Raw genomic sequence first — 25,439 nt, forward strand, 5'->3', positions numbered from 1 at the left:
TATCTCACCAACACATTGTCTTTGCACTCTTGAGTATCCAGGTAAAGCTGTCTATAGTAGATCTTTCCCTTCTGTTACTTCCTTCTCAGTCCCAGCCAAGCATGGGCTTTGCCACCAAAGACTAAAATCCCATCTTGCTTGTATTTTTCTCCATGTTTACTATCTTGGGGTAAAGTCAGAAGGGCTTCAAGAGAAGAAGACATCATTTACAGACGATGAATTCACAGGGAGGAGGTGCCTGTCTGCTCGGAGGACGAGAAGGTGTTGGTGGCGGAGGAGGGGCGGACAGAGATCTGCGTGGACCGGAGGGAGAAGGCGGCCCGTCGGCTTGGCCTCCACTGGATCTCACTGCGGCGCTCCGGCCCACGGCTCTTGGGCCGCACGGAGACGTAGCGGCCGTTCAGGTTGGCGTCGCCGCATGCGTTGAACCACCAGCCACCTGCGAGAAACACCATTATATATATATATATATTTAATGTCTAGAGAACAACGGTCCCAGCATTTCTCCATAGCAAAGTTAAAAGTCACAAAGCCATAACAAACACATGGCTAATAAAAATCATATTGTTGTTAAACAGAAATACACAAGATGTACTTGGCAGTTCTGCCTTAAAGAACCCTTAGTTAAAGTCTGCTATAGGAGCTTGTTATCGTTCATCAAACTGTAACGTTACTGAAACTTTAATATTCCACACGGTAGGTCTACTCCAACATGTCTGTCAACAGTCGATGCTGCTGATTGGCGGTTCACTGGCATGTCCCGCCTCCTGCCAACGGCATACTTCCTGATGCAGCACGCCTGTTAGATTGTACTCCCTCTCGCCGCGTTGAATGCTTTCGCATGCGCGTCTCTTTCATAAACTCTCTAGGCCTACTGTAAAACGGAAAATGTCAAATTAATCGTTTCAACTCGCTTAAAGAACTCTTAGTTAAAGTCTGCTATAGGAGCTTGTTATCGTTCATCAAACTGTAACGTTACTTAAACTTTAATATTCCACACGGTAGGTCTACTCCAACATGTCTGTCAACAGTCGATGCTGCTGATTGGCGGTTCACTGGCATGTCCCGCCTCCTGCCAACGGCATACTTCCTGATGCAGCACGCCTGTTAGATTGTACTCCCTCTCGCCGCGTTGAATGCTTTCGCATGCGCGTCTCTTTCATAAACTTTCATAAACTCTCTAGGCCTACTGTAAAACGGAAAATGTCAAATTAATCGTTTCAACTCGATTATACGAGTTTGGAGATCGTTTGACCCCAAAATCGATATCGCGATCGAAATTCGATTAATTGCACAGCCCTAATTGGGACAGTCCCGATTTTGAGTTGCGTGTCCCGAGTCCCAGCAAAAGCCTGTCGGGACGCTAAAATGTCCTGGTTTCCACCATCCACTATGAATTGTACCCTTTTGTCCGCGATTATAGCCAACGTGGTCTTATCATAGCCCGATCATTAACTAAAAAACACATAGAAAGATTAAAGCATCCATGTGATTTCCACAATGTGAGAGGGCATACGCAACCGGGATAATCGCACAGTGGAATGCTGCCCGATTTAATCTGAACAGTGGAAACCGCACCGTTCCCACCTTAAAGGCGTTGCTTAGGCCTATCACACGGGCCAATTTCGATGACCCCTGTCCGCAATTCCACAGCAGCAGGCTGTCAGCAAACAAGTCGATTTTGGAGCAAATTCACTTGGAGCAGATGTAACAGAGTTAAAAATGTAGTGTATTATTATATATGATTCTCGCCAAAATAAAACTGCCGTGGTTAAAAAAGTGTGAATGGGAGCCACCCGTGGCCATATGGTGTACTGCAGATCTGCCGTGTTTAGTTCTGTGCTGCGTGGAAATCTACTGCGTTCCTACTCGATCAGAAAAGCCGTTGCTTTTGATCTGGTAGGTTTGCTATGTAAAGCACTGTACCCAATATCAGTTTTCTTAAAGTGAATTCATGTTTAAGTTGATAACTTAAGTTTATATCCCATGTGTTATGTTATTTTCCATTCACTGTTACGATCGTACTGTAGTTTACATGTTTTAGAGTTTTTTTACATGTTTATTAATACTTTTCTTATGACCTTGGGTTTCTACATGCTAAGGCTAACATGGCTAGCCGTAAACTCCGCTAGCCATGTTCATACATTGAAAGTAATATTACTCTCTTTCTTGCTTGTGCAGATGCTGTATATGTACTCCGATTTCTGATGGCAATGATTTGATTTATTTTCCAAAGGTATGTGGCTCCATAATGTAAATAGGTTTTAATAAAGTGCTGTAACTGCACTTGGACTATAGTTATGCCCATTTATGGGAAGTTAAATGTTTTGTAGGTATTTTCTATTAATCAGCAGGAAAAGCCGTTGCTTTTGATCTGATTCTGTATATGTACTCCGATTTCTGATGGCAATGATTTGATTTATTTTCCAAAGGAAAATAAAGGAAAGAAAATTCAACAGTTCCGCCTCCGTCTCCCTGATGCTTGACCATCGTTACACTGGTGCCGTGACCTTGTGATCCCAGATCAGCTTGATGCAGATCGCCGCGCCGAGGGAGCTGCGTGGAAATCTAGGAACGCTGTCTGTACTGCAGTTTCGTTTATGGTCAGGCACTCGGGCTGCCAATGAATGAGGTTTCTGAGTGAACTGTTGTGATAATAATTCATATCTGAATAAGTTATTTTACTGTTATTTTATTTATTTATTTTTTTTACCCCCCCATTTCTATTTTTTTTGTGGTGGAATGGCTAGTAAGTTAAAGCCAGGTGATGAGTCTGGAATTAGCCAGTTCTCTTTCGGGAGGGGTAGGGGTCTGATGGGAGGTTGTTTAAAGCCTAGGGTGTCTTTTGGGATGGATGTGGGTGCTTCTCCTGTGTTGCCTGCAGGAAATAGGGATTTAGGGTTGGAACAGGGCCCGACGGAATCGCCTGGGCAGATGTCGCAAGATAGGCCGCACCATTCAACTCCTTATGATGAGAATGCCACACTGCATCAGTTAACTGATATGATTTCACTGTTAGGCTCACAGATAGGCAAGTCTATTACAGCGTCACTTGTTTCTAATGGCGTCATTGGTGGGGTTGGTCGGGGTAATACCCCAATGCGCCATGCAGGTGACACACAGTTCAGTCTACACCCCACACAACACGTGCACGCCGGCAGGGTGACAGCTCTGTTACACCTGACTGTTCCAACCCTGTCTGGTACATCATCATCAGACCAACGTTCTAAGCCAGCGAGAAGGGAGAGAAACTGTTCACTTTCTTGGTCACCTGAGGAAGAAGTCGACACGGCTTTCCAGTAGCTTGCGTCAGACTTGAACTGACAAACTACATGTCTAATGACATTTGAACCAATGATTAAATCATCTTGTTGATTCTGTACAACGAAAGTGGGCACAGATCCAGTAGCTTGCGTCAGCAAATCCCTCTCAAGAGCTCAGAAAAGGTACCCTGCTCATCGCCTAGAATTTCTGGCGCTAAAGTGGTCCGTGTGTGACAAGTTTAGCCATTGGCTTAAGGGTCATACGTTCACTGTGTGGACGGATAATAACCCCCTCACACACATCATGACTAAGCCACGACTGGATGCCTGCGAGCAGCGCTGGGTGGCAAAGTTGGCATCCTACGTGTTTGATATGAAGTACATCCCGGGTCCCAAGAACACGGTTGCAGATGCACTGAGTCGTCGGCCTTTCGTGAGGTCAGCTGCTGGGAGACAGCTGCTCCGAGACCCCTACAGTGAGCTCCTTGCCAAGGCAGTCCCTGTCTCGGCTGACACTGTCCAGGACACCTTTAGGCAGTCTGCCACCCAAGATGACTTGGAGTGTGAAAGAGGGGAGCCCTATGTGACTGACGGTGCCAAGAACCGGTCCTTCTCCGAAGACGAGGTCTCTGCCATCCTTGAGACACACAGTCGATGGGAGTCAAGCGCCAGGGTGCGGGCTGTTGGCATTCTCCAACAGCTCCCACAGCTGGTTCCCACTGATGAAGAGGCCCTGCCTGCTTTTACAGAGAGAGAACTGCGTGAAGGGCAGTTGAGTGATCCTGTCCTCTCCAGGGTGCTTTATTATGTTGACCGGGGCCGTCGTCCATCCAGGAGAGAGAAATCTAAGGAGCCTGCTATGGTTGTAAGGTACCTGAAACACTGGGAGAAACTGACAACATGCAATGACATTCTGTACAGAGTCTCCAAAGACCAGGTGTCCAGGAAGAAAAGACACCAGTTAGTGGTCCCTGACTCTTTTAAGTCTGAGGTCCTCAAGGGAATTCACGACAGTGCTGGTCATCAGGGGCAGTTCAGGAGTTTGAGCTTGGCCCGTCAGCGTTTCTTCTGGGCTCACATAGACAGGGACGTTAAAGAATATGTCCGTCACTGCCCAAGATGCGTCATCAGCAAGACTGCTGATCCAGAAGGAAGAGCACCCCTGGAAAGTATAAAAACGTCTGCTCCTCTCGAAATCGTGTGCATAGACTTTTGGACCGCAGAGGATTCGAACAACAAGTCTGTTGATGTGCTGGTGGTTACAGACCATTTTACCAGGCTGGCGCAAGCCTTCTCCTGCCGTGATCAGTGTGCCAAACAAGTGGCGAAGCAACTCTGGGACAAGTACTTCTGCATATATGGCTTTCCTGAGAGGATCCACTCCGATCAGGGGGCCTCGTTTGAAAGTCAACTAATCAGTGAATTGTTGAAGGTCGCCGGTGTGAGGAAGTCCTGAACCACCCCATACCATCCAATGGGCAACGGCAGTGTGGAGCGTTTCAACAGGACGTTGGGGAACATGATTCGCGCCCTCTCGCCTGAAGCTAAATGTAATTGGCCCCGACACCTCCAGACACTGACGTTTATGTACAATTGCACGGTACATGAAACAACAGGTTATCCCCCATTTTACCTTATGTTTGGTAGAGTCCCACGCCTGCCTGTTGACATTTTCTTCAAAAACATCCTGAAAGATCCAGAGATTAGCAATTATGACAACTATGTGGTGTCTCTGACTAAAGACCTGCAAGAGGCCATGGCTATCACTCAAGGACATGTCAACAGAGAGCAGGATTGGCAGGCTGAATTCTACAACCGTCGTACAAAGGGGAAACTGATCGCTGTGGGTGATCGTGTCCTGGGGCCGGTTGCACCAACTGGGCGTAAGCCTGGTCGTAACTACGCCTGGTCGTAACTTGGCGTTCTAAGTCCAACCTAACCGTTACGCCGGTTGCACCAACTGGGCTTAGCGTTCTTTTCACTAAGACCAGGCGTAAATCCTACGCCTGGTCAGGGGCAGGCGTAGAGTTGAAATTCCAGGCTGTTTCTATAGCAATTTCATCCAATCCAATGCAGCATTACCACCATCCTTGCAACGCTTCGCTAAACTGCATTTCAAAGCACAGCCGGCGATATGATCAGTGTTCACAGATCGACTGCCTGTCGGGAAGATATCGCTGGCCGATTAGTCCGTTCTCAACTTATAATCAGTTGTGAATGTTGTTTTAACTATGTTTATATATTTTATACAGGCCGACACATTAAACAAATCTCTCCTACAGAAACATTCCCGTCTAAATGCCCGCTCGTCGTAAACCAGACATTACAAATACATATTTTAATTATATTCGTTTGCAGTGTTTTATTGTTAGGCATTAACACAATTGATGAATGACAATGAGTGAACGAATTAATTATTTATTTCGGTGTCCAACAGCATGTCAAATAAAATAGTAAACAGCTGTTGTCACGAGGTATCCTAGCAACGCGGTGATATGCGCATACCATGGAACATTCACATGGCCGCGCATGGCTAAGACCGGGCGTAGTTAAGACCAGGCGTAAGTCCCGTTGGTGCAACCGGCGTTAGTTCCATTCTAACGCCAGGTCGTAACTAAGACCTACTTAGCAGTTACGACCAGGCTTAGTTACGCCCAGTTGGTGCAACCGGCCCCTGGTGTCCAACAAGCGGGAGAGAGGGAAACGGAAGATCGCAGACCGTTGGGAGTCCACAGTGTATACTGTCGTCAGCATCAATGCCTCCACCCACACCTACCGGATCCGACACCCTGAAACAGGCCAAGAAAGAGTTGTCCATCGCAACCTGCTGATGCTCGTTAATTTCCTGCCCATCGATGCAGACAGTGTTTCAGATGGAACCTTTGTGTCCTCCTGCGGGAAAGGGTCAAGCGACATCGCTGATGCAGATGAATCGATGCCTGTTGCGGGGAGAGAGGATGCTGGAGGTAGGACTCAGGAGTGGGTTGACAACCTGACCACTATGAGTGCAGATGTCCATGCAGAGCGTAGCTTATCAGAAGAAGTCCTGAGTATGAGTAATGGGTCCGGGCATACAGGCAGTTCACAGACAGAGTCGAGCTCTGGACATGGCTTCTCTCGTGCCTTCCTCACTGACTCTCGGAATACACGCACACACAACGCAGAGCGCTTAGACGATACACAAAGCACAGGGTCATCCTCCGCTCACTCAGATTCCAACACCTTGCACACAGCTAGGAGTCGTTTTGGACGTATAGTAAAGCCAGTTAACCGTTTACTGTGTCAGATGTCCAAACAGGGTTTTGTAAGCAATGCCGTTTCTAGGTCAATGTTTAGGATGTTTTAGTGAGACTAAGGGTCTTGATGTGATGAGTGTGTTTTGAAATTACATCAGTCAGAGTCCAGGTGTGGGGGCCTGCTTCTATATCTGTTAGACATGGTTTGTGTGGGGTGTAGACTGCATCCTGCTTCCAGAAGTTGGTAGTGAGTTTTGTGCCTCTCTTTCCACTTCATTCCTTTGGGGATACTTTTCAAGTTGGAGTACATGTGTAACCATGTCATGTGGGTTTCTTATTATTATTATTTTTGGTAGAGGTGGACATAATGCCTTGCGACCATGTAGATTTTGGCGGAATTCAGAGGGGGTGGATGTAACAGAGTTAAAAATGTAGTGTATTATTATATATGATTCTCGCCTAAATAAAACTGCCGTGGTTAATAAGTGTGAATGGGAGCCACCCGTGGCCATATGGTGTACTGGCAATGGCGGTTCTACACGGGGGCCCACGGGGGCCCGTGCCCCTGTGGACATGTCCCTGGCCCCCCCTGTGGCCCCACCGTGCTGACCAAATAAAACAATTATGAATTGATTATGATTTTACACGCGAGTGCCAAAAGCGGAACTAATGCGACGCAACGTTCTACATGGGTAAATTAGAGCGGCGCACCCAAACGGCGCACCCAAACACTGTGTTGCTGCTGCTCGGTGAATGCGAGCTCAGCAAATACTCCTGGAGAAAGGAGCTACGATTTCTCCTGTTGCAAAAGTCGAAGGTAAGCAAAACGATTTAATCTTTTATGTGACTTGTTGTTCTTGTTGATCTTCCCGTGTTAAGTAGGGAGAGATGGTTATGCAACGAAGTGTAATGCATGCCCCTACGATTTTTTTCTTCTAATAGCAGCTATCATGAAACGAGGAAAGAATATAGCATCCTTTTTTGCCCCAGTAAACAAAAAAGTGAAAGAAACAGCAGTGAGAGAAACAAGTCAAGGTATTGAGAGAGCTGAGGAGCAGGAAGAGGGAGAGTCGGAGGAGGTTGGAGAGAGGGCATGTGATGAACGTGAGGGCTCTGACACAGAGAGGGAAATTTCAGAGAGTGAGAAGGATGAAGAAGAGGGTGAGGAGGAAGAAAACATACAGAGACAGAGAGAGAAACAGCCAGAGGTACAGCAAGTAAATCCATGTGGATCAAGTACTGCAGGTTTGTGATGAAGAAGGTTATTTCTGTTTGCAAAGTAGTGCAATTACAATTTCATTGTAGGTCTACTGTGTATCCTTAAAATTATGCTTTCTGCTGTAAATTCAATTTGTGCCAATATGGCACAAACTTGAACTACATGCAGATATACATGCGTAAGTAAATAAATGTTGTAGTTGTGCTCTATGTTTACTGTACATCTTTCTACAGATATCAGCAAGTCCAAGAATGATGCACCAGTACAGCCGAACTTGAATATATTCCCAACCACTTTGATGGGGGACAGAAGACGGTGCTTCAGGCAAAACTGGTATACTCTTCATCCATGGCTTGAGTATTCTGTCCTAATGGACTCTACATATTGCTATGCATGTAGACATTTTAGCACACCAAAGGCCCCTGACACTGTTTTTGTTTCAACCCCTGGGTTTAGAAACTGGAAAAATGCAACTATGAGAAAGGCAGGGTTTTCAGTTCATACAAAGTCTGAGCGACACAAGTGTGCGATGATAGCATGGCGGGATTATCAAAGTGCTGTTAAAAATGATGCAACACTAGCAGATATCCTTAACAAAGAACACACTAAACAAGTACAAGAAAATCGGGCATACATTAAAACAATTGGGGAAGTGCTGTTACTTACAGCTACACAAAACATAGCACAAAGAGGGCATGATGAATCTGAAGAGTCCAATAACAAAGGAAACTTTAGGGAAATTCTTAGCACAGTTGCTAACCACGACCCACTTGTTAAGAGAAGATTAACTTCTATTAACAATGCAAAGTACACAAGCAAGATCATCCAGAATGAGGTTTTGGGTTGTTTGGCAGAAATGGTTCGTTCTGAAATCATAGAAGAAGTGAAGAACAGTGAGGTTTTCAGCATCATGGCAGATGAAACAAAGGATGTTTCAAAAAGTGAACCGATTTCTTTCACACTCAGGTACTATTACAATGGGGCCATTAAGGAGAGTTTTCTCTATTTTGAATCTGCAGAGAGGTTAGATGCAGCAAGCCTAACTGGAAAAATAGTGAACTTACTGGAAAGTTACGGCCTGAACTACAAAAATAACCTTGTAGGCCAAGCATACGATGGCGCTGCCGTTATGAGCGGTAAACATTCAGGGGTTCAGGCAAGGATCAAAGAACAGGCTAAATTTGCCTTCTACATTCATTGTAGTGCACACTGTCTCAATTTAGTGTTAGTTGATGTAGTCAAAAATGTCCCAGAAACAGAGGAGTTTTTTTCTTTGTTACAGAACCTTTATATTTTTACCTCTGGCTCATATGTGCACCCAAAATGGCTGTCTCTCCAAAAAGAAATGTATGGCAAAACAAGAGAGTTGCAACGTTTAAGCGACACACGTTGGGCATGCCGATTTCTAGCCCTACGCAACATAATGGACACTCTACCTGCCCTTAAACGACTACTGCAACAGATTGCTCAAGAACCCCACGGTGAAAGAACTGTTGAGGCCCGAGGTCTTCTGCCTCAAATTGACCTACAATTTGTTGTGCACCTTGTCACTCTTAGTAAGTTGTTTGGGGAGACAAAACTACTGTCTGACATGTTACAGTCACAAACTGTTGATCTGGCTAGAGCTGTTGACTTGGTAAATGCTTTAGTCCAGACATTGAAAGACCACAGGCAGGAGTCTTTCTTTGATAAGTTGTGGGATGAAGCATTGACTATTTGTGAGCACTGTGATTCTGCACCATCAGTGGCAAAACGTCAGACAATGCTGAGCACTAGGCTCAGTGGCTACTGCACACTAAGCACTGTTGGTCAGAGGGAGGTAGAACGTGACAAAGCTATGTTTTGCACATCATTTTTCTATCCTGTAATTGACAGCATGCTCAAGGAGTTGAACAGACGTTTCTCCAATACCAACTGTGAGCTCATGACAAGCATACAGTCTCTCAACCCCCAGAGTGATGCCTTTTTAAAGGAGACCAATGTTTTTTCATTTGGCCGTTTGTACAATGCAGACATTGATGATTTAGGGCATGAGCTCCATCAATTTAAGAGAGTTTTGGACAGAAAAATACAGAGTGGTGAAATTACAAAGCCATGCAATACAGTTGAGCTGGTTTGTTTTATTGAGCCATACAGGGAAGTTTTCTTTGAACTCTTTAGACTGTGCAAGATTGCCGTAACCCTTCCTGTAAGCTCAGCCTCTTGCGAACTCAGTTTCTCCACACTGAAACTGATCAAAACCTTCCTGCGGTCCACCACTACTGACATGAGACTCAGTGATCTTGGTGTCCTGAGCATAGAGTCCAGAAGGGCCAAGGCTCTGGATCTGGATGCATTTGTGGACCGTTTTGCCAGACAGCACAACCGCCGTATCCTGTTGTTGTAGTGTAGTGTTTACATTAATAGGTAATGTCACATTTTTATACCCTTTGTTGTACCCTGGATGTTTGTTCACATTGAATTGACACACTGTATTTGTACCCTGTACTGTATTTTTCATTTTTCTACGGCCCTACCTCCTTTAGCTTCAGGATTTAGGGCATGAGCTCCATAAATTGAGTGGTTAAGTTAAAAAGCCATGCAGTACAGTTGAGCTGGTTTGTTTTATTGGGCCATACAGGGAAGTTTTCTTTGTATTTTACTGATTTGAAAATAAAATAAATAAATCTTTAAATATCATTTTGTGCCTTTTTTTTGTGCCCCTCTGGTTGAACACCGGTCCCTCTTTGGCCCCCCTAGTAAAATTTGTCTAGAACCGCACTGCAGATCTGCCGTGTTTAGTTCTGTGCTGCGTGGAAATCTACTGCATTCCTACTCGATCAGAAAAGCCGTTGCTTTTGATCTGGTAGGTTCGCTCTGTAAAGCACTGTACCCAATATCAGTTTTCTTAAAGTGAATTCATGTTTAAGTTGATAACTTCGATGTATCCCATGTGTTATGTTATTTTCCATTCACTGTTACGATCGTACTGTAGTTTAGATGTTTTAGAGAAAGTTTATTAATACTTTTCTTATGACCTTGGGTTTCTACATGCTAAGGCTAACATGGCTAGCCGTAAACTCCGCTAGCCACGTTCATACATTGAAAGTTATATTACTCTCTTTCTTGCTTGTGCAGATGCTGTATATGTACTCCGATTTCTGATGGCAATGATTTGATTTATTTTCCAAAGGTATGTGGCTCCAATGCCATAATGTAAATAGGTTTTAATAAAGTGCTGTAACTGCACTTGGACTATAGTTATGCCCATTTATGGGAAGTTAAATGTTTTGTAGGTATTTTCTATTGCTAGTAATCAGCAGGAAAAGCCGTTGCTTTTGATCTGATGCTGTATATGTACTCCGATTTCTGATGGCAATGATTTGATTTATTTTCCAAAGGAAAATAAAGGAAAGAAAATTCAACAGTTCCGCCTCCGTCTCCCTGATGCTTGACCATCGTTACACAAATTCACACACACACACACACACACACACACACACACACACACACACACACACACACACACACACACACACACACACACACACACACACACACACACACACACACACACACACACACACACACGGATCCGACCCGCGAGGGAATATATACTGGCCCTTTTAGTGGAAACGGCATAGGTAAAAAAAAAAAAAAGGTCGGGTAATATTGTCTAACGGATTTCCCTTATGGGCAAAAACTGTAATGTATATTCTCCCCTTTCTCCTTTGTAAAGCGCATTGCCTATGGGCCGATATGAAGTTCACTGCGCCTATTCCTTGATGCGTTCTGCCGCAGCACTCCAAACAATTAATTTCGTTACAATGTTCGTCCAATCCACCCCAATAGTGGTCCTGCATTGAGTTTAAATCCAACTCTAACGAATAAATGGTCCAGTTTTAAGTTTCATGCAATATTTATACATTCCCAGGGCATGTTAAATAAGTGCACGCCCCGCGCTCGTAACACACTTGTAAAATGCAGTCGTCAATTGATGAAATGGGTTATTTCATACATCATCCCAACCAAAATTTGGAATTCAAATCAAATAAATTACAGATAAATAATACTGAAATGGCTACATTTTGGTTGAACACAGCATGGCAGCATGTCTGAATGGCAGCATGTAACCCATAGGCTGTAAGCAATGTGTGAATACCCAGTGTGAATAAGGAGGGGTGCTCTGCCGACAATATTGAAGCGTTGTGCAAGCCGGGTCGATTGAAACACTTTTCAGTTAAACGTCTTTTTTAAAGATGACGTTACGTATACAAATAATTTCAACATGTGATCAACAACGCACATGTGGGTTCTCTTAGTTACAACTGTAATTTAATACATATGTTGGAGGATCGAGCTGTTTTTTTAACTTTGAACGTAAGTTGACATCTGTTTCAAACGCCCCGCCAAGTCGGGACGTTTGAAACACACATGCGGGACGAATGAAACAGCATATTTTAAAAAGAAACTATTGACCTTACTCTTGTTTTTATGCAACATACCGGACAACATAGTAGTGTACTCGTCATTGCTAAAATGTCACATGATTCCGCATAATATAAATATGTTAAAATATATTTTTGGCCCGTGCGTAATTGTGCGTAATTGCTAAGATGCACATTTCGATTAAAACTCACCTTTCTTATTTTGGACGACTAAATTTGCATTAAATGTACTTATTTCCCGGTCCTAAGTCATGTTTAGGGATACACAGTTGAACATCCTTGTATTTATTTTAAACAAAAACTACCACGTCAACCGGATAACATGACTCACCTGTTGCGTTTGAAACAAGTGTTTCAATCGTCCCGACAGCGACTACTGACACTTAAACATTTTTTACCTCTAAACTTCAAAACTCTGACATTGCACACTTTAATACAGGTTTATGTACTAATTCATCTGTTGTATAGTCATATTATTATGGCATGAAACAAAAACCACAACTATTTATTACAAAAAAACTACCGCAGGAAGGATTTTACTATAGCGCTCTCGAAAGCCTTGCGTGGTTTTCGAGGGAATCGCTGTGTTTCAATCGTCCCGTGTTTCAATCGACCCGGCTCTCCGTACTGTACCCCTGCAGTCTCCAATAAAGACGTTATAATACGGTATCAAAATATGCATTTAGCATGATTCGATAGACTCTTTGTTCTGCCAATGTATGCTCCCTTTTCAGAGTCTATCGAATCATGCAAAATGCTACCTCATTTGTTTTGTAGCGGATTTGATCTAAGGACCAATTGCCTTTATCAGATGAAGCTCCCGCTACAGAATCAGGTAATTTGACACTACTCACTCCATATACACCATACGATTATGGGGAGCATATTTTGGTACTGTATTATAGTCTTTATTGGAGATTTCAGGGGTACAGTATGTGTATTTTACACAGAGGCGCTGCATCCCATTAGGCATAGCAGGCAATTGCTTGGGCCCCCGGGCCACTACTAGGGGGCCCCCTAGAGCCAAAAAAAAAAAAAAAAACACCCCCCCCCCTCAACAATCGCTCCATACCCCCCCCGTCAACAATCCTCTGCCTAGGGCCCCCACACTCCCTAGAATCGCCCCTGATTTTACACAACAGATCAATATTGTTGTCATGCACAGAACCACCAAGTAGCACGATTTGATAGGTATATATAGAATATCGGGGCACCTAGACATGCACTCATCTTCTCAACCGCAGATTTGTAGTTGCATTTAGTTTCCATTGCATTTTGAGCTCTAAAAAAAGTGGTCCGGACAACGGCGATCTCATGGCTGGCTGCATGCATGCCCCCACGTAATATTATTAGCTTTTTAGAATCCAAAATTATCTGATGACGAACTTTGGTTTCGTTTACATTTTGCTAGTAATTATGTGGAAACTGAAAAAGCTCCACAGTCCGCAGGTTATACATCCACTAGGAGCCACTGCAGTCAGTACTAATGAAGAAAGAGATTTATAATCTTTGTTAAGATGGGCAGAAGTACAACGGGAGGAGACGGTGATGCTGATCATTTGCAGCAAACATAGTTCTGTTGACTCTTCCTGCTGTCGTCCTTTGAAGATACTACGACACCACAAAGCCAATTTATGACATTCTTCCTCTGCCCCAAAATTTAGCATTTGAGGCTCTGTCAATCTGCATTTTGCACACTAGATGTAATAATTATATCATATTAATATCATCATATCATATTCAGTGCAACATGGTAATAGGAAATTGCTAATTTGTCTTCACTAAATATTTGGTGGGTCCTGGCCCATAATCTCCTTGATACTTGGGCTACAGCATTCAGAAGGTTGGGACGACTGCTCTCACATTGTTTTTAAATTGCTGTTCAAGAAGTGTCTATTTTATTAAGGTCCACATTTATAGATATTATTATTCAATGATTCATTGGATCCGGGTGAGATGGTTTAATCCAAGCCCATGTGTTTGGCCCGCTACCCTACCTGTGTAGCTAGCAGCACAGCTAGAGTCCTGGTGGCTGTCATTGTCTTGGTCCTTAGTGGAGAACATCATCCCTGTCTGATTGGTCATTGCGTCGGGCAGGTCTCCCATTGGCTGTTTGAGGTGGATCTTGTAGTAGCTCTCAGCTCCCCCCAGATGGAGGTTGTACTCTACGAAGCGCTTGCCAAGCTTCCAGTCCTCCACTTCGATGCGGAGGATGGAGTTGCCACGTGCAACCAAAGCATGCATCTTCTTGAGGCCTAGCCAAAACTCACCTGTGAAAGTAGGTTCGGAGGAAGGGATATTTGGTCATACTCATCTATATTGGCAAAGTACCTGATTGTGTTCATTTGACGATAGCAGTGCACTCTTACCTTGGAAATCTCCAAATCCATCCTCATACTTCTGCCATGTCTGGTCAAAGTTCACTGTCCCGTCCATCCTTCTCTGAATAACCGTTACTCCGCCATCTTGTAGGAGAAAATACCAGATAATAGCAGATCATTACATGGAAGCCATTGGGTAGACGTCATCACAGAAGACAAGACTATTTCTGTATATAGTTTTACATCTTATTTTTATTTTGTGGGATATTATACCTTTGCTCATGTCACAAAAGGCCATGAAAGGTCTGGATAGGTTGGTTGGTTTTAATGCGTAAACACCGCTCACTCGCCGGCCTCGGCCGAACAAATCACTGCAGTCCGAGGGCAGGTCTATTGGAAAGACACAACCAACGAAGAAGTTGGTGTATGAATCCCTAAATATTTGTTAGAAAGCATATTATACATTTTATGATGATAACATTAATGTCTGCAGGGCTCTCAAGTTTTGAACTGAGTTCAGAGTGAGATTTTGTCGGCGGCAGCGGGATATATTAATATGTGACTGCATACAAATGTGTCCACAGACATGGTGACTAATGTATGATAGTAAGCATTATTGGCCCTTAACACTAATATTCAGAAACAACACTGCCTCAAAAGGATATTGGCCTAAGCAACACCATTAGAGGCATATACTTTTCCCTGAACTTTTAAACGTTGCAAACGTGCAAAAACATTATTATATATTCATGTGGCATTCAGTCCAATGCTTAAAAATATATCTGTGGCATTCAGTAGGCCGATGCTGTGGTAAAGTGTGTAAAGTATGACCTAGTGTTTCTTTCTGTTCAATAGATAGAACTTTATCAATCCCCTGTAGGATAAATGTGTTGATGTTTGTCCATATAAAACCATACCATAATGGTAAAAAAATAAATACAAAACATGACGGTAACTCTAAAGTCAAACCGTCCAATCTGAAGGGTCTACTTAAAGGTTGGGTATGGAATTCTCTTTTTCGCCATTTTTGCAAAATTACTTGAAATCCTTATCATAACCCACTTACAGCCACTGAGTTAGAAGTACTGACATGAAAATTAAACAAGTCAATCATCTGTGGAACGGGCAGAGCTCGAAAAACTCCAGCCAATGATTCCCAGAACCACCGAGGGGCATTGGACAGTAAGTACGCCAATCAAACGGTCGTACTGCACTCCCCCTCCCCCTCCCCCCCCCCCCGGCTCCCCGCGCATGACCCCTGCGTGAGAAATACGAAGTGTTGCGTGTGAGCGTGTGCATGGGTTGAATTGCGTATGTCTCACGCCGAATGCTTGAGACTTGAGAGCCCTGTGTCTGATAAGAAGTGTCTCCATGTAGTAATGTAAAATGGAGTCTGACCGTTCCTGAAGTCTGTGACCTCATACGGGGTCAGGGTTGGAGGTTCAGGGGTCAAACTGTCCGGTGTCTTCACTGTCTCCTGGGCCAGTGAGTTGCCTGTGATCTGGAAGAGAATCACAGAAAAATAGAAACAATTTTATCTTAAATAAAACATGCAAATGCTTTTTGAAAGATCTTCTTAAAGAGATCTCCGTCAGGACGAGAACAGCCTTTTGGACAGGATGAACGTTTGAACACTTTGGATAGGACCTTATAGTACACATGGATGGGAACATGTCTTAACCTCAATATTGGTGATATTTTAGAACTGATGCAAATCATACAATTTCACAAATCCTATAGATATTTTGCTCTTGAGACAAAGCTAATGATATATATAATTTATAGATACGTATATATATATATATATATATATATAGATATATATATATATACATATATATATTGTTCAAATTAGCAAGAACTTTCCCAAAAGATAAAACAAATGTGCTCAAATTCCCTTTCAGCCAAATGTTAGGGATAGCCTACCTTCTTCTCCAGGCTGTTGATCTGCAACCTCTGGTCGTTGAGCTGGTCGCTCTGCTCCCTGACAGCCCTCAGCAGCTCAGTGATACTCTTCTCCTGGCTGTGGATCACCTCCTAGCGGGAGAACAAGCTACAATTAAAGTCAAGGAACAAAACACTTGAACCTGATGCATTGGTAAAATTTGTTATTGTAGGAACTAGGAGGTGCACCTACTGGACTCATAACCTTTAACATGTTGTACATGAGGACAATTATTATTATTTGTTTTAATAATGCAGAGACTGACATTGATATTCAAGTTTAAAAATAAGATTGTTATTATAGCTGCTAGGTTTTGGGGTAAGGGTCGGATATGTTTTGTTTTGTTTTTCCACATCAGCAATCCTTTTCGACAGCAGATTACAAACGACAGAGAGTCTGACTGGTCGCGTTGCTCCAAAGTACCTCTGAATGTGATCCCCATGATTTGTGGGCTGTTTTTCTTTCCACATACGTGTGTCAACCCGTACCTTGCCCCATCCCTCCTTCGGTAACCCCGGGGTCACTCACCCTGAGGGTGCCGATCTCGGCCAGCTGTTGGCTTGTCACCAGCCCTTGGGACAGGCTGCTCAGCTGCTCCTCCAACCCGCCCACCTTGCTCTGCAGCCGGCTGCGCTCCTCCAGGATGCCCTCCACCTTAGAGTTTATCTCAAGCGAGAGGCTCTTCACCTCCTCGTTGTTGGCCTGCAGTATCAACGTGGTCTTCTTCAGCTCCTCCTCCTCGTCCCTGATCTCGCTGGCCAGAACTGACAGCTGGTAGAAGGAGCGGTCGAAGATGTTGATCTTCTGAAAGATGTCGTTCATCTGGCCCCGAGTCTTGTGGACGAACTCCCTCAGGCTCTGGCCGAGCTGGAGCAGGCCGTTGGCCAGCAGGCGCACCTCGTCCAGCGCGGCGAAGCGGGACCGGGTCTCGGCCGGCGGTGTCACCCGGGCCTCGGCGCTGGGAATAAGCAAGGCCCTAGCAGCCGCCAGCAGCAGCACCAGCAGGACAGACGTCAACACAGACTTCATGACGTTGGTTCTTTAAATCGTACTTACTGTGCTTCGGTAGCGCTGTCTCGGCACCACACCGACCCTAGCCCCCAGTGCTCTCAGTGGAAAGAGAGACGGTAAAAACGACAAGAGGCTTTTATCGGCGAGCATATGGCCGTGTCATTGTCCTCATGTGGTGGGGTCAATCATTAACGTCTCCAGTCATTGATCTCTGTTTTTAGGATAACATAATGGCCGGCTGGATGAACTACAAGCTGAACTTTAGAAGTACATTTTATTGAGTGAATTTAGTTTTCTGTTTTATTCATGTTTTCAATTCATTCACATTGTAGGCTATATGATCAGAACCAGTGATTCAACATGATATCATTATCTTTTTACCTGGAGGAAAATAACAATAAGTAAATAAAATAACGAAGGGGGACATGAAGAGATGGGGGTTATGATGATTAGTAAATAATATTTCCATCAGTATTACAATACCGGACTTGCCAAACTGCAAGTCTTTGCAAAACACAATGTTTTTTATGTGTGGTTTTGAATCGTCGTCAAAACGTCCCTCTTGTTTTTCCAAACACATGGCACCATGTTGGCTTTTCATTCTACTTCCTAAGTTGTTTATTTTTTAAAACAGATAATCTAGACCATTACGTATCCTATTGATTGGGAAAGCTGCCCTCCAATGTTTTGCATTGCACCATTCTCCTGGTGGCGATTGGGGAGATAAATATCAAGTAGCTGTAGTATTCAGTCCTCCCGATGAACGGCTGACTGCTGTGGGCAAACAAGAACCACTGCAAACTCTAAATGCCAAAGGAACATACACATAATCAGACACGCATACACAAACGCAATATATAGAAGCATTCTTACACGGTGCACACACACACACACACACACACACACACACACACACACACACACAACACACACAACAGTTTAATTGTTTAGTTTTGTAGGTAAAATCCTTGAGATATGAGAAGTTTAAAGGTGAGATCCACCAGGCAGGCCGCGCACATGAAGTTGGGTTGGCTCCCGGTGGACCCGTTCCACCTACCACGGCTCCGGCGTTGGCCCCGATGCACCGCCCTTGGACAGGGGTTGGCCTCCGATGCACCGCCCTTGGAGAAGAGGTTGGCCCCGATGCACTGCCCATGGAGAGGGATTGGTCTGTTAAAGGAGACATATTATGGTGTTTTCCCAACAAGTAAACATAGTCTTTGAGTTCCAGAAAACATGTTTTTGAAGCTGTTTGCTGGAAATAGCTTTTAGGAAAAAAAAAATATTGTCTACCGCTATTCCCCTCTGTTTCGGTCAGAATGCGCTTTTTCTAGTGTCTGTAGCATTGATGCAAATGAGCTGCAGCCCATTGACCAATGAGCTGTCAGACTGAACCACAGCATGGAGGAGAAGGGATTGTTGCCGTTTGCTGACTCCTGGAGCCCTATATCTACAGTATATAATATAATATAATATAATATAATATAATATAACATAATAATTATATCATATACGGGTATTTATATAATCTATCTAATATCACGGCCAAAAGCTATGTGCGCCTCGGATTGTACTTGTAAGCTAGGTGGCAGCTCCAGCGGACTAGCAGCTCCGGCTGGGGTAGCTTGGTGGCAGTCCGGCAGCTCAGCTCCGGGAGTACAATCCCTTTCTATTCCATGTCCCCCCCATCCCGACTTCCCTTTGGTGGCAGCCCCGGCAGGGTGAGCTTGGCTCAGGGATTGTACACCCGGAGCTTAGCTGCAGGGCTAGCGCTGAGTTCCCCCCGCCGGAGCTGCTCGTCCGCTGGTCCACAAAATCTTAGCGATGCTCTGATTGGAGGGGAGTAGGGAAGTGGGAGGTAATATTCAAATGTGCCCCCTTCCTAGGAGGGGGCGCCGAAACTGACTCGCTCGTTTGGTAGCTGGAGGCGGGCTGTTTCCAGAAATGCGTATCTCACTCAAAAAATCATGTACAGACTTATTTCAAAGTTTGTATGCGTGTGGGAGCACCATCTACCCACAACAACACCCCAAATCCCAGGAAAAGTGCTGTTTTCATAATATGTCCCGTTGTTGTGTTGTACTATTGTACGACCTTACTCATCGTGTCCATTAGAGGGCAGTGTGGACTTTACCTCTGTGTTACCTGACACCTACACTACCTGTTCCGGTGTCTGAGTTATTACATGCGATGATGCCGAGGAGAGTGGCAGCACAGCTGCGTTACTCCCGCCTGTCGATACAGGCAATTTGCCTACAAGGCTAAAGGTAAAATGTGTCTGATGAGAGTTCGATTACATCTCCACCGCAACGCACTAAGCTCATCATGGCCCCCAAGGCACTGCCCACAGAGAGGGGTTGGCCCCCGATGCACTGCCCATTGAGAGGGGTTGGCCCCCGATGCACTGCCCATTGAGAGGGGTTGGCCCCACACTGGATCAATCCGCCGTAGGGTTTTGCCTCGAGGCTATTTTGATTTTGATTACATTTTGATTTTAAACCAGTGTTGTGTTCTATTTGAATAAGTATACTTTTATGTGATTTATTTCCCCTTTCATTTTTCGGTTACTTTTATTCCAATTGCATGTTTCTTCTAGCCTGATCCTACCAGACTCTCGTAGGCTACATTTCCACTTCCTCAAAACCACTGACTGCCTTTTCCGACATTTCTAACCGATGCCCTCAGACCTTTTCATCAGGCCTCCTCACCAACATACTCCCTGCCTCATCTGTCCCACTATTTTGCTTGTTATCAGTCCAACTACATCAGGCAAGATTTCTGGTTCCTTTGTCCGTTCATTCTGTCAATGCTGGTTCGGGAGGCAGTAGGGAAAGGAACCAAATGTAGACATAGTAGGCAGCACGGTGATGTTCAATAATTCGAGACCAATGAGAAAAGATAACTAGGTGAATAAGGAAGTCTGATGAAAATGTCTGCAGGCATCCGGTGGACGGGTAGGGAATGGCAGTCAGTGGTTTTGAGGAGGTGGGAATGTGGCTGAAGACTGGGGGCCTCTACGAATAGTCAAATCTCCTAACCTTTATGCCTCCTTTCCATAACCTTTGAGGAAAACGTCATCGGATCAAGGAGAGATGAAAAGGTGCTTCCTTTCGAACATAGGAAGAGACAGCACTGCTTAAAATGAATTAGCCTCCACTCTTCCTAACCGACGTCATTGCGCGACGGCGGGTATTACCGACCTCTAACGTCTCTAGTGTGAAACTACAATTTTCCGAAGATTGACTAAAACAAGCCCTCTTTGATCCATGCTTTCTTGTCGTATTGATTTCAATCAGGTTATCGCCAACAGTGAGAATCACTTCGGTCGGACTTGGCCAAAGGGAATATTTTAGGCCACTTGAATTCCAATTCACATGTTGATAAAAAGAGGCTAAACTTATGTTGATGTTGAAATTAACTGCCCCCAGTAGTCTTTCTTAAATGTGAAGTTGGCATTCTCTTTTCTTATGGTGTATTTATGTGCTTACTAACCAGCAATAAATGAATTCATTTATATTCAAATAATTATGTTTCTGGAACGCACCTCCTAGGATCAGCTGTTCGCGTACAGTGCCTGTGGACCTGCGGCGGTTATCTGGTCCCGATAGCGATCTCCTATTCTTCGCCATGGCTGGACAGAGTGATGAATAGCGGGTGGCTCCATTAAAAAGGAAACGGAGGTTGGATAGTCTGATCTTGATAAAGATAATCTTATCTTTATCCGCGGATGTTTTCCGCGGACCAGGAAGTAAAAACTTCCGGGTTTGTGTCAGACTGTCGCGTATCCATCCGAGTTGGACCACATCAACCGGAAATCCCTGAAGACAAAAGATATGAAAACTATTGAGACAGCAGAGAAACTGGAGGATCTGGAAAACACAAGTTCCAGAGCTCTCATGTTCACAGCTATCAAGGATTTGTTCGCTTTCTCCATGAGAGCTCTGAACCTTTGTAAAACTATTGCAGATACTATAGATGTCACAAGTTCTGTCCCACAGGATTTCCCCAACTTTGAAGAAATAATAAAGACGCAGCTCCATGATGTAATACCTGATTTATTGAAAGCAGCTATGGCTAAATTGCCTACTACAGGACAGGGCAACCCTAAAGAGACCAAAGAAGAGAAATCCATCAAGGTTGTGTTCTTTGATGACAAGCAGAGATACGCTGTAATCCAAGTCAGTGCGGAAACCCGGGAGTCAATAAGGCGAAATGGAGACTGTGTAAACATTGACCTCAGTGAGCACTATGTTACAGACCGTTTTCATGTCATCCAGTGCTATCACTGTCAAGAATTCGGTCACATGGCTAACTCTAGGTACTGTAAAGACAAAGACAAAGACCCTACATGTTTCTACTGTGGGGGGAGTCACACCTCAAGGGACTGCATGAACAAGGAAGACAACAAGATCAAGAAGATGAAGTGCTCCAACTGTTGCAAGAGCAGAAATCACTCGGAGAAGAACTCAGCAGCAACACACAAAGCCTCCGACAATTTGTGTCCCTCGTTTGTAAGAGAGCGAGCAGCCATTATGTCTAGGACACCCGGATGTGAACAGGCAAAAAACTCCTACATACAGAGGATGAAAGAGGCCAAAGCACGCCTCGGACGAGTTTAAGGATCGCAACATTTAATGTCCGGTCTCTAGTCAACAAGACAGTAGGAGTCCTAGAACATCTTCAAGATGTTGACTGTGACATTTGTTTTGTGCAAGAGACCTTCCTTCGAGATGGGAACAAGGCCAAGCTGATGGAAATCAAAGACTATGGATGGGATGTCATATCGGACCCGAGGAAACACAGGAGTGGTGGAGGAATAGCCATGCTTTACCGGGATACTGTTCAGTTAAAGTCCAACAGCAAAGTCACGAAGTACAAGTCTTTTCAAGTCATGGAGTCACTCTTGCACTCTGAACAAGATACTGTAAGACTGGTAAACATCTATCGACCTCCGTACACAAAGAAAGCTTGTTTCACTGAGTGTGCTTTCCTAGAGGAATTTGATGAGTATCTCAAAGACCTCTCAGGGAAACCTGGTTCTCCTATCATCGCTGGAGATTTCAACTTTCATATGGAAAGACCCGAAGAACACTACCCCAAGAATTTTTACCAACTCTTGGAAGACCACGACCTGTACCAGCACGTTCCACTTGAGCCAACCCATGACCAAGGTGGAACTCTGGACCTTGTAGTTACCAACAAAGCCCTCAGAAGGAAACTGAGCTCGTTTAATCTGCCCCTCAAGGACCAAATCTGACCACTTCCTAGTACTCTTTGATGCTGATATTAAGCAAAAGATCCCTAAAGACAAGTTTATGACCTACAGAAATTCTAAAATTATTGATGCAGAACAATTCAAAGAAGAACTAATTAATTCAAAATTAGCGGACTTCCCTGAAGGCATGCCAGCAGACGATGCTGTCATTCTCTACAACACTGTGCTGACTCAGCTAATGGATAAGCACTGCCCTTTCATCAAGAAGAAGATAAAGAAGAACCCGATGCCCTGGTTGGACTTGGAACTCCGCATTCTCAGGCGCAAAAGAAGAGTGGCTGAACGTACTTGGAGGAAGAGCGAAGAATAAGAAGACCGTGCAGACCTGTATAACATGAGTTGCCTCATGTTATACAGTCGCCAGGACCGAAACAGTGTGTGGCAAGATCGGAGTATGTTAGAGCTAGGGATGAGTTCACTTGTTTCGAGTATGTCAAGAGATGTGCTCACCACAATGCCTCTCTCAAATCCCCCTCAGGGGATACTAAAACACTCTACAAGAAGCTCAATAGACTGCTTGGAAATGATGCTCAAGACCTTCCAAACTACAAAGATCCCGTTAAACTTTCTGAAGATTTCAAAGATTTCTTCGCAGACAAAGTTACTACCATCCGAGATGGTATAGAGAAGGAGATGAGTATAACTCCTACAGCAGCTGAGGAACCCTCTTTTGCTACTGACAAAGACCAACCCCTCTACAAAGACCCTACTCTTGATGAAGACTGCAGCTGATGAACTCAAAGACTTACTCTCTAACACACGAACACACCAAACGCGTAACCCGCGTAAGATTTACGCGCGTAACGCAGCTAAAATGTTGCTTGACCATTTTGTGTCAAAAATGGTCCTACGCAGCTACGCGCCTACGCTCCTACGCGCCTAGATGAGTCCATGTCCATGCAAGTGAACGGAGCGTTCCCTCTTCGTCATAACTATCAAACCAAACATCCTTCACATTCACCGAGCGAACATTACGAAAGTAAAATGCACATTTCTCGCTAAAAATGTTTCCATAAACGCATTTAATGGCGTAACTATGTTACTATTTCCACCCAGAATAAAGAAAGTTGTCGGCCGTGGCTGCGCTGGAGTCCGAGGTAGGAAACCCAAACGCTGCCGTGTTTGGGTGATAGAGTTTAGATCGGGTTAGATTAAATAATCTCGGATATAAATAACAATAATCGGGTTAAATAACTTCACATGGTGTGTCTGATGTGTTTCCAGCATTCGTAGTGTTGATCAGCAGATATATAGTCCGCCAAGACGTTGAGGTTGCTTAGTAACCAGAGACTCTGTCCATGCAAGTGAACGGAGCGTTCCCTCTTCGTCATAACTATCAAACCAAACATCCTTCACATTCACCAAGCGAACATTATGAAAGTAAAATGCACATTTCTCGCTAAAAATGTTTCCATAAAAGCATTTAATGGCGTAACTATGTTACTATTTCCACACAGAATAAAGAAAGATGTCGGCGGTATGCTTCTGTCCAAGCTCACTACTCTCTGCCAGTGACGTCGGGTCAAGCTCAACGCTGATTGGGCAACGCGGCTTATCGTCATGCGTATGAGCGTAAAAAGTTACATTTTTTTAAATCCTCGCGTACGCGCGTATATGTATGCGCGTATATATACGCAGCTCATACGCCGCTAACGCGGGTAAAATGTTGCTTTAGCGCATGTAACGCGTGTACGCAGCTCATACGCGTGTAAACCAATGGTTCCCTATGGAAAAATTGCCGATTTTATACGCGTCGTACGCTGGGTACGCGTTTGGTGTGTTCGTACCTTAAGATGTCCAACAAGTTTTGTTGCCTGGATCCAATCCCAACATTTCTTCTTAAAGACTGTGTAAAAGAGCTGACGCCTGTTCTACTCCACATCATCAACTCCTCGTTAAAGACCGGAACTTTTCCATCTGACATGAAGAAAGCAGTCATCAAACCAACTCTGAAGAAGGACAATGCTGATGTTGACATCCTTAGCAATTATCGACCAGTCTCCAACCTTTCTGCTATTTCGAAGATTCTTGAGAAAATTGTGCTGAACCAACTCAAAGTCCATCTCTCAAGACATAGGGCCCTATCTTGCATCCGGCGCAAGTGACTTAGTCACTGGCGCATGTGTCGTTGCTAGTTTACAACTGGCGCAGAGCGTTCTTTTCCCACCAGCGCCACTCGCCGGTAAATTAGGGATTGATCATGCGCCCCAAGGGGCGGTTCGGCGGAAGGAGGAGGCGTGTTCTGGCGCAAACGGTATTTTGCCGTCTCTGAATACCATTGCGCTACTGACCAGGAAATACCTGGTTTAAAGTCAGTGGCGTGTTGTTCAGATGCTATTTTAAGGGCGCATGCATACATGCGCATGCGATGCATACGGATTGCTTGTGCACCTCGCGCATACACTTTGCTTCTCTCATCTACCTAGCCGCACATTCTTGGTAAATTATTTGGGAAAGAACAGCTGATGCAGCGGTAATAAGTTGTACTTTTAAATCAATGCATCTGCAAACACCGTACAGCAAACGCATATTTTCTTGACACAGACATCGTGTAGGCCTACATGCCCATAACTTTTAGGATTGATGAGTAGGCCTATTTGATCGTGAAGAACATTGTTTTACCGCGAGTGAGTGTTAAAAAGAATGAATGAATGCGGGCGCGTGTGTGTGCTCTGTTTAAACACACGCAAACTAAACACTCTCATCATCATCTCATCTTCGTCCGCTTATCCGGGGTCGGGT

The 25,439-nt window shown here is 44.4% G+C and overlaps 1 protein-coding gene across 1 annotated transcript in view; it reads right to left on the reverse strand.

Moving 5' to 3' along the window:
• angptl3 (angiopoietin-like 3) overlaps nucleotides 1–17,566 on the reverse strand; it is an 18,099-nt gene extending 533 nt beyond the window's left edge. Inside the window, exons 1-7 of the mRNA XM_056597734.1 lie at nucleotides 16,940–17,566; nucleotides 16,393–16,503; nucleotides 15,865–15,967; nucleotides 14,740–14,856; nucleotides 14,515–14,610; nucleotides 14,143–14,415; nucleotides 1–439 (exon numbers count right to left, since the gene is read on the reverse strand). The exon at nucleotides 1–439 is cut by the window's left edge and continues 533 nt beyond it. Of these exons, the coding sequence (XP_056453709.1) occupies nucleotides 222–439; nucleotides 14,143–14,415; nucleotides 14,515–14,610; nucleotides 14,740–14,856; nucleotides 15,865–15,967; nucleotides 16,393–16,503; nucleotides 16,940–17,440 (1,419 nt within the window). The 5' untranslated portion in view covers nucleotides 17,441–17,566 and the 3' untranslated portion in view covers nucleotides 1–221. The remainder of the gene's footprint in view (nucleotides 440–14,142; nucleotides 14,416–14,514; nucleotides 14,611–14,739; nucleotides 14,857–15,864; nucleotides 15,968–16,392; nucleotides 16,504–16,939) is intronic.
• Nucleotides 17,567–25,439: the final 7,873 nt, after the last annotated feature.

The sequence above is a fragment of the Gadus chalcogrammus genome, chromosome 8, assembly GCF_026213295.1.
Source record: "Gadus chalcogrammus isolate NIFS_2021 chromosome 8, NIFS_Gcha_1.0, whole genome shotgun sequence".
NCBI lineage: Eukaryota > Metazoa > Chordata > Actinopteri > Gadiformes > Gadidae > Gadus > Gadus chalcogrammus.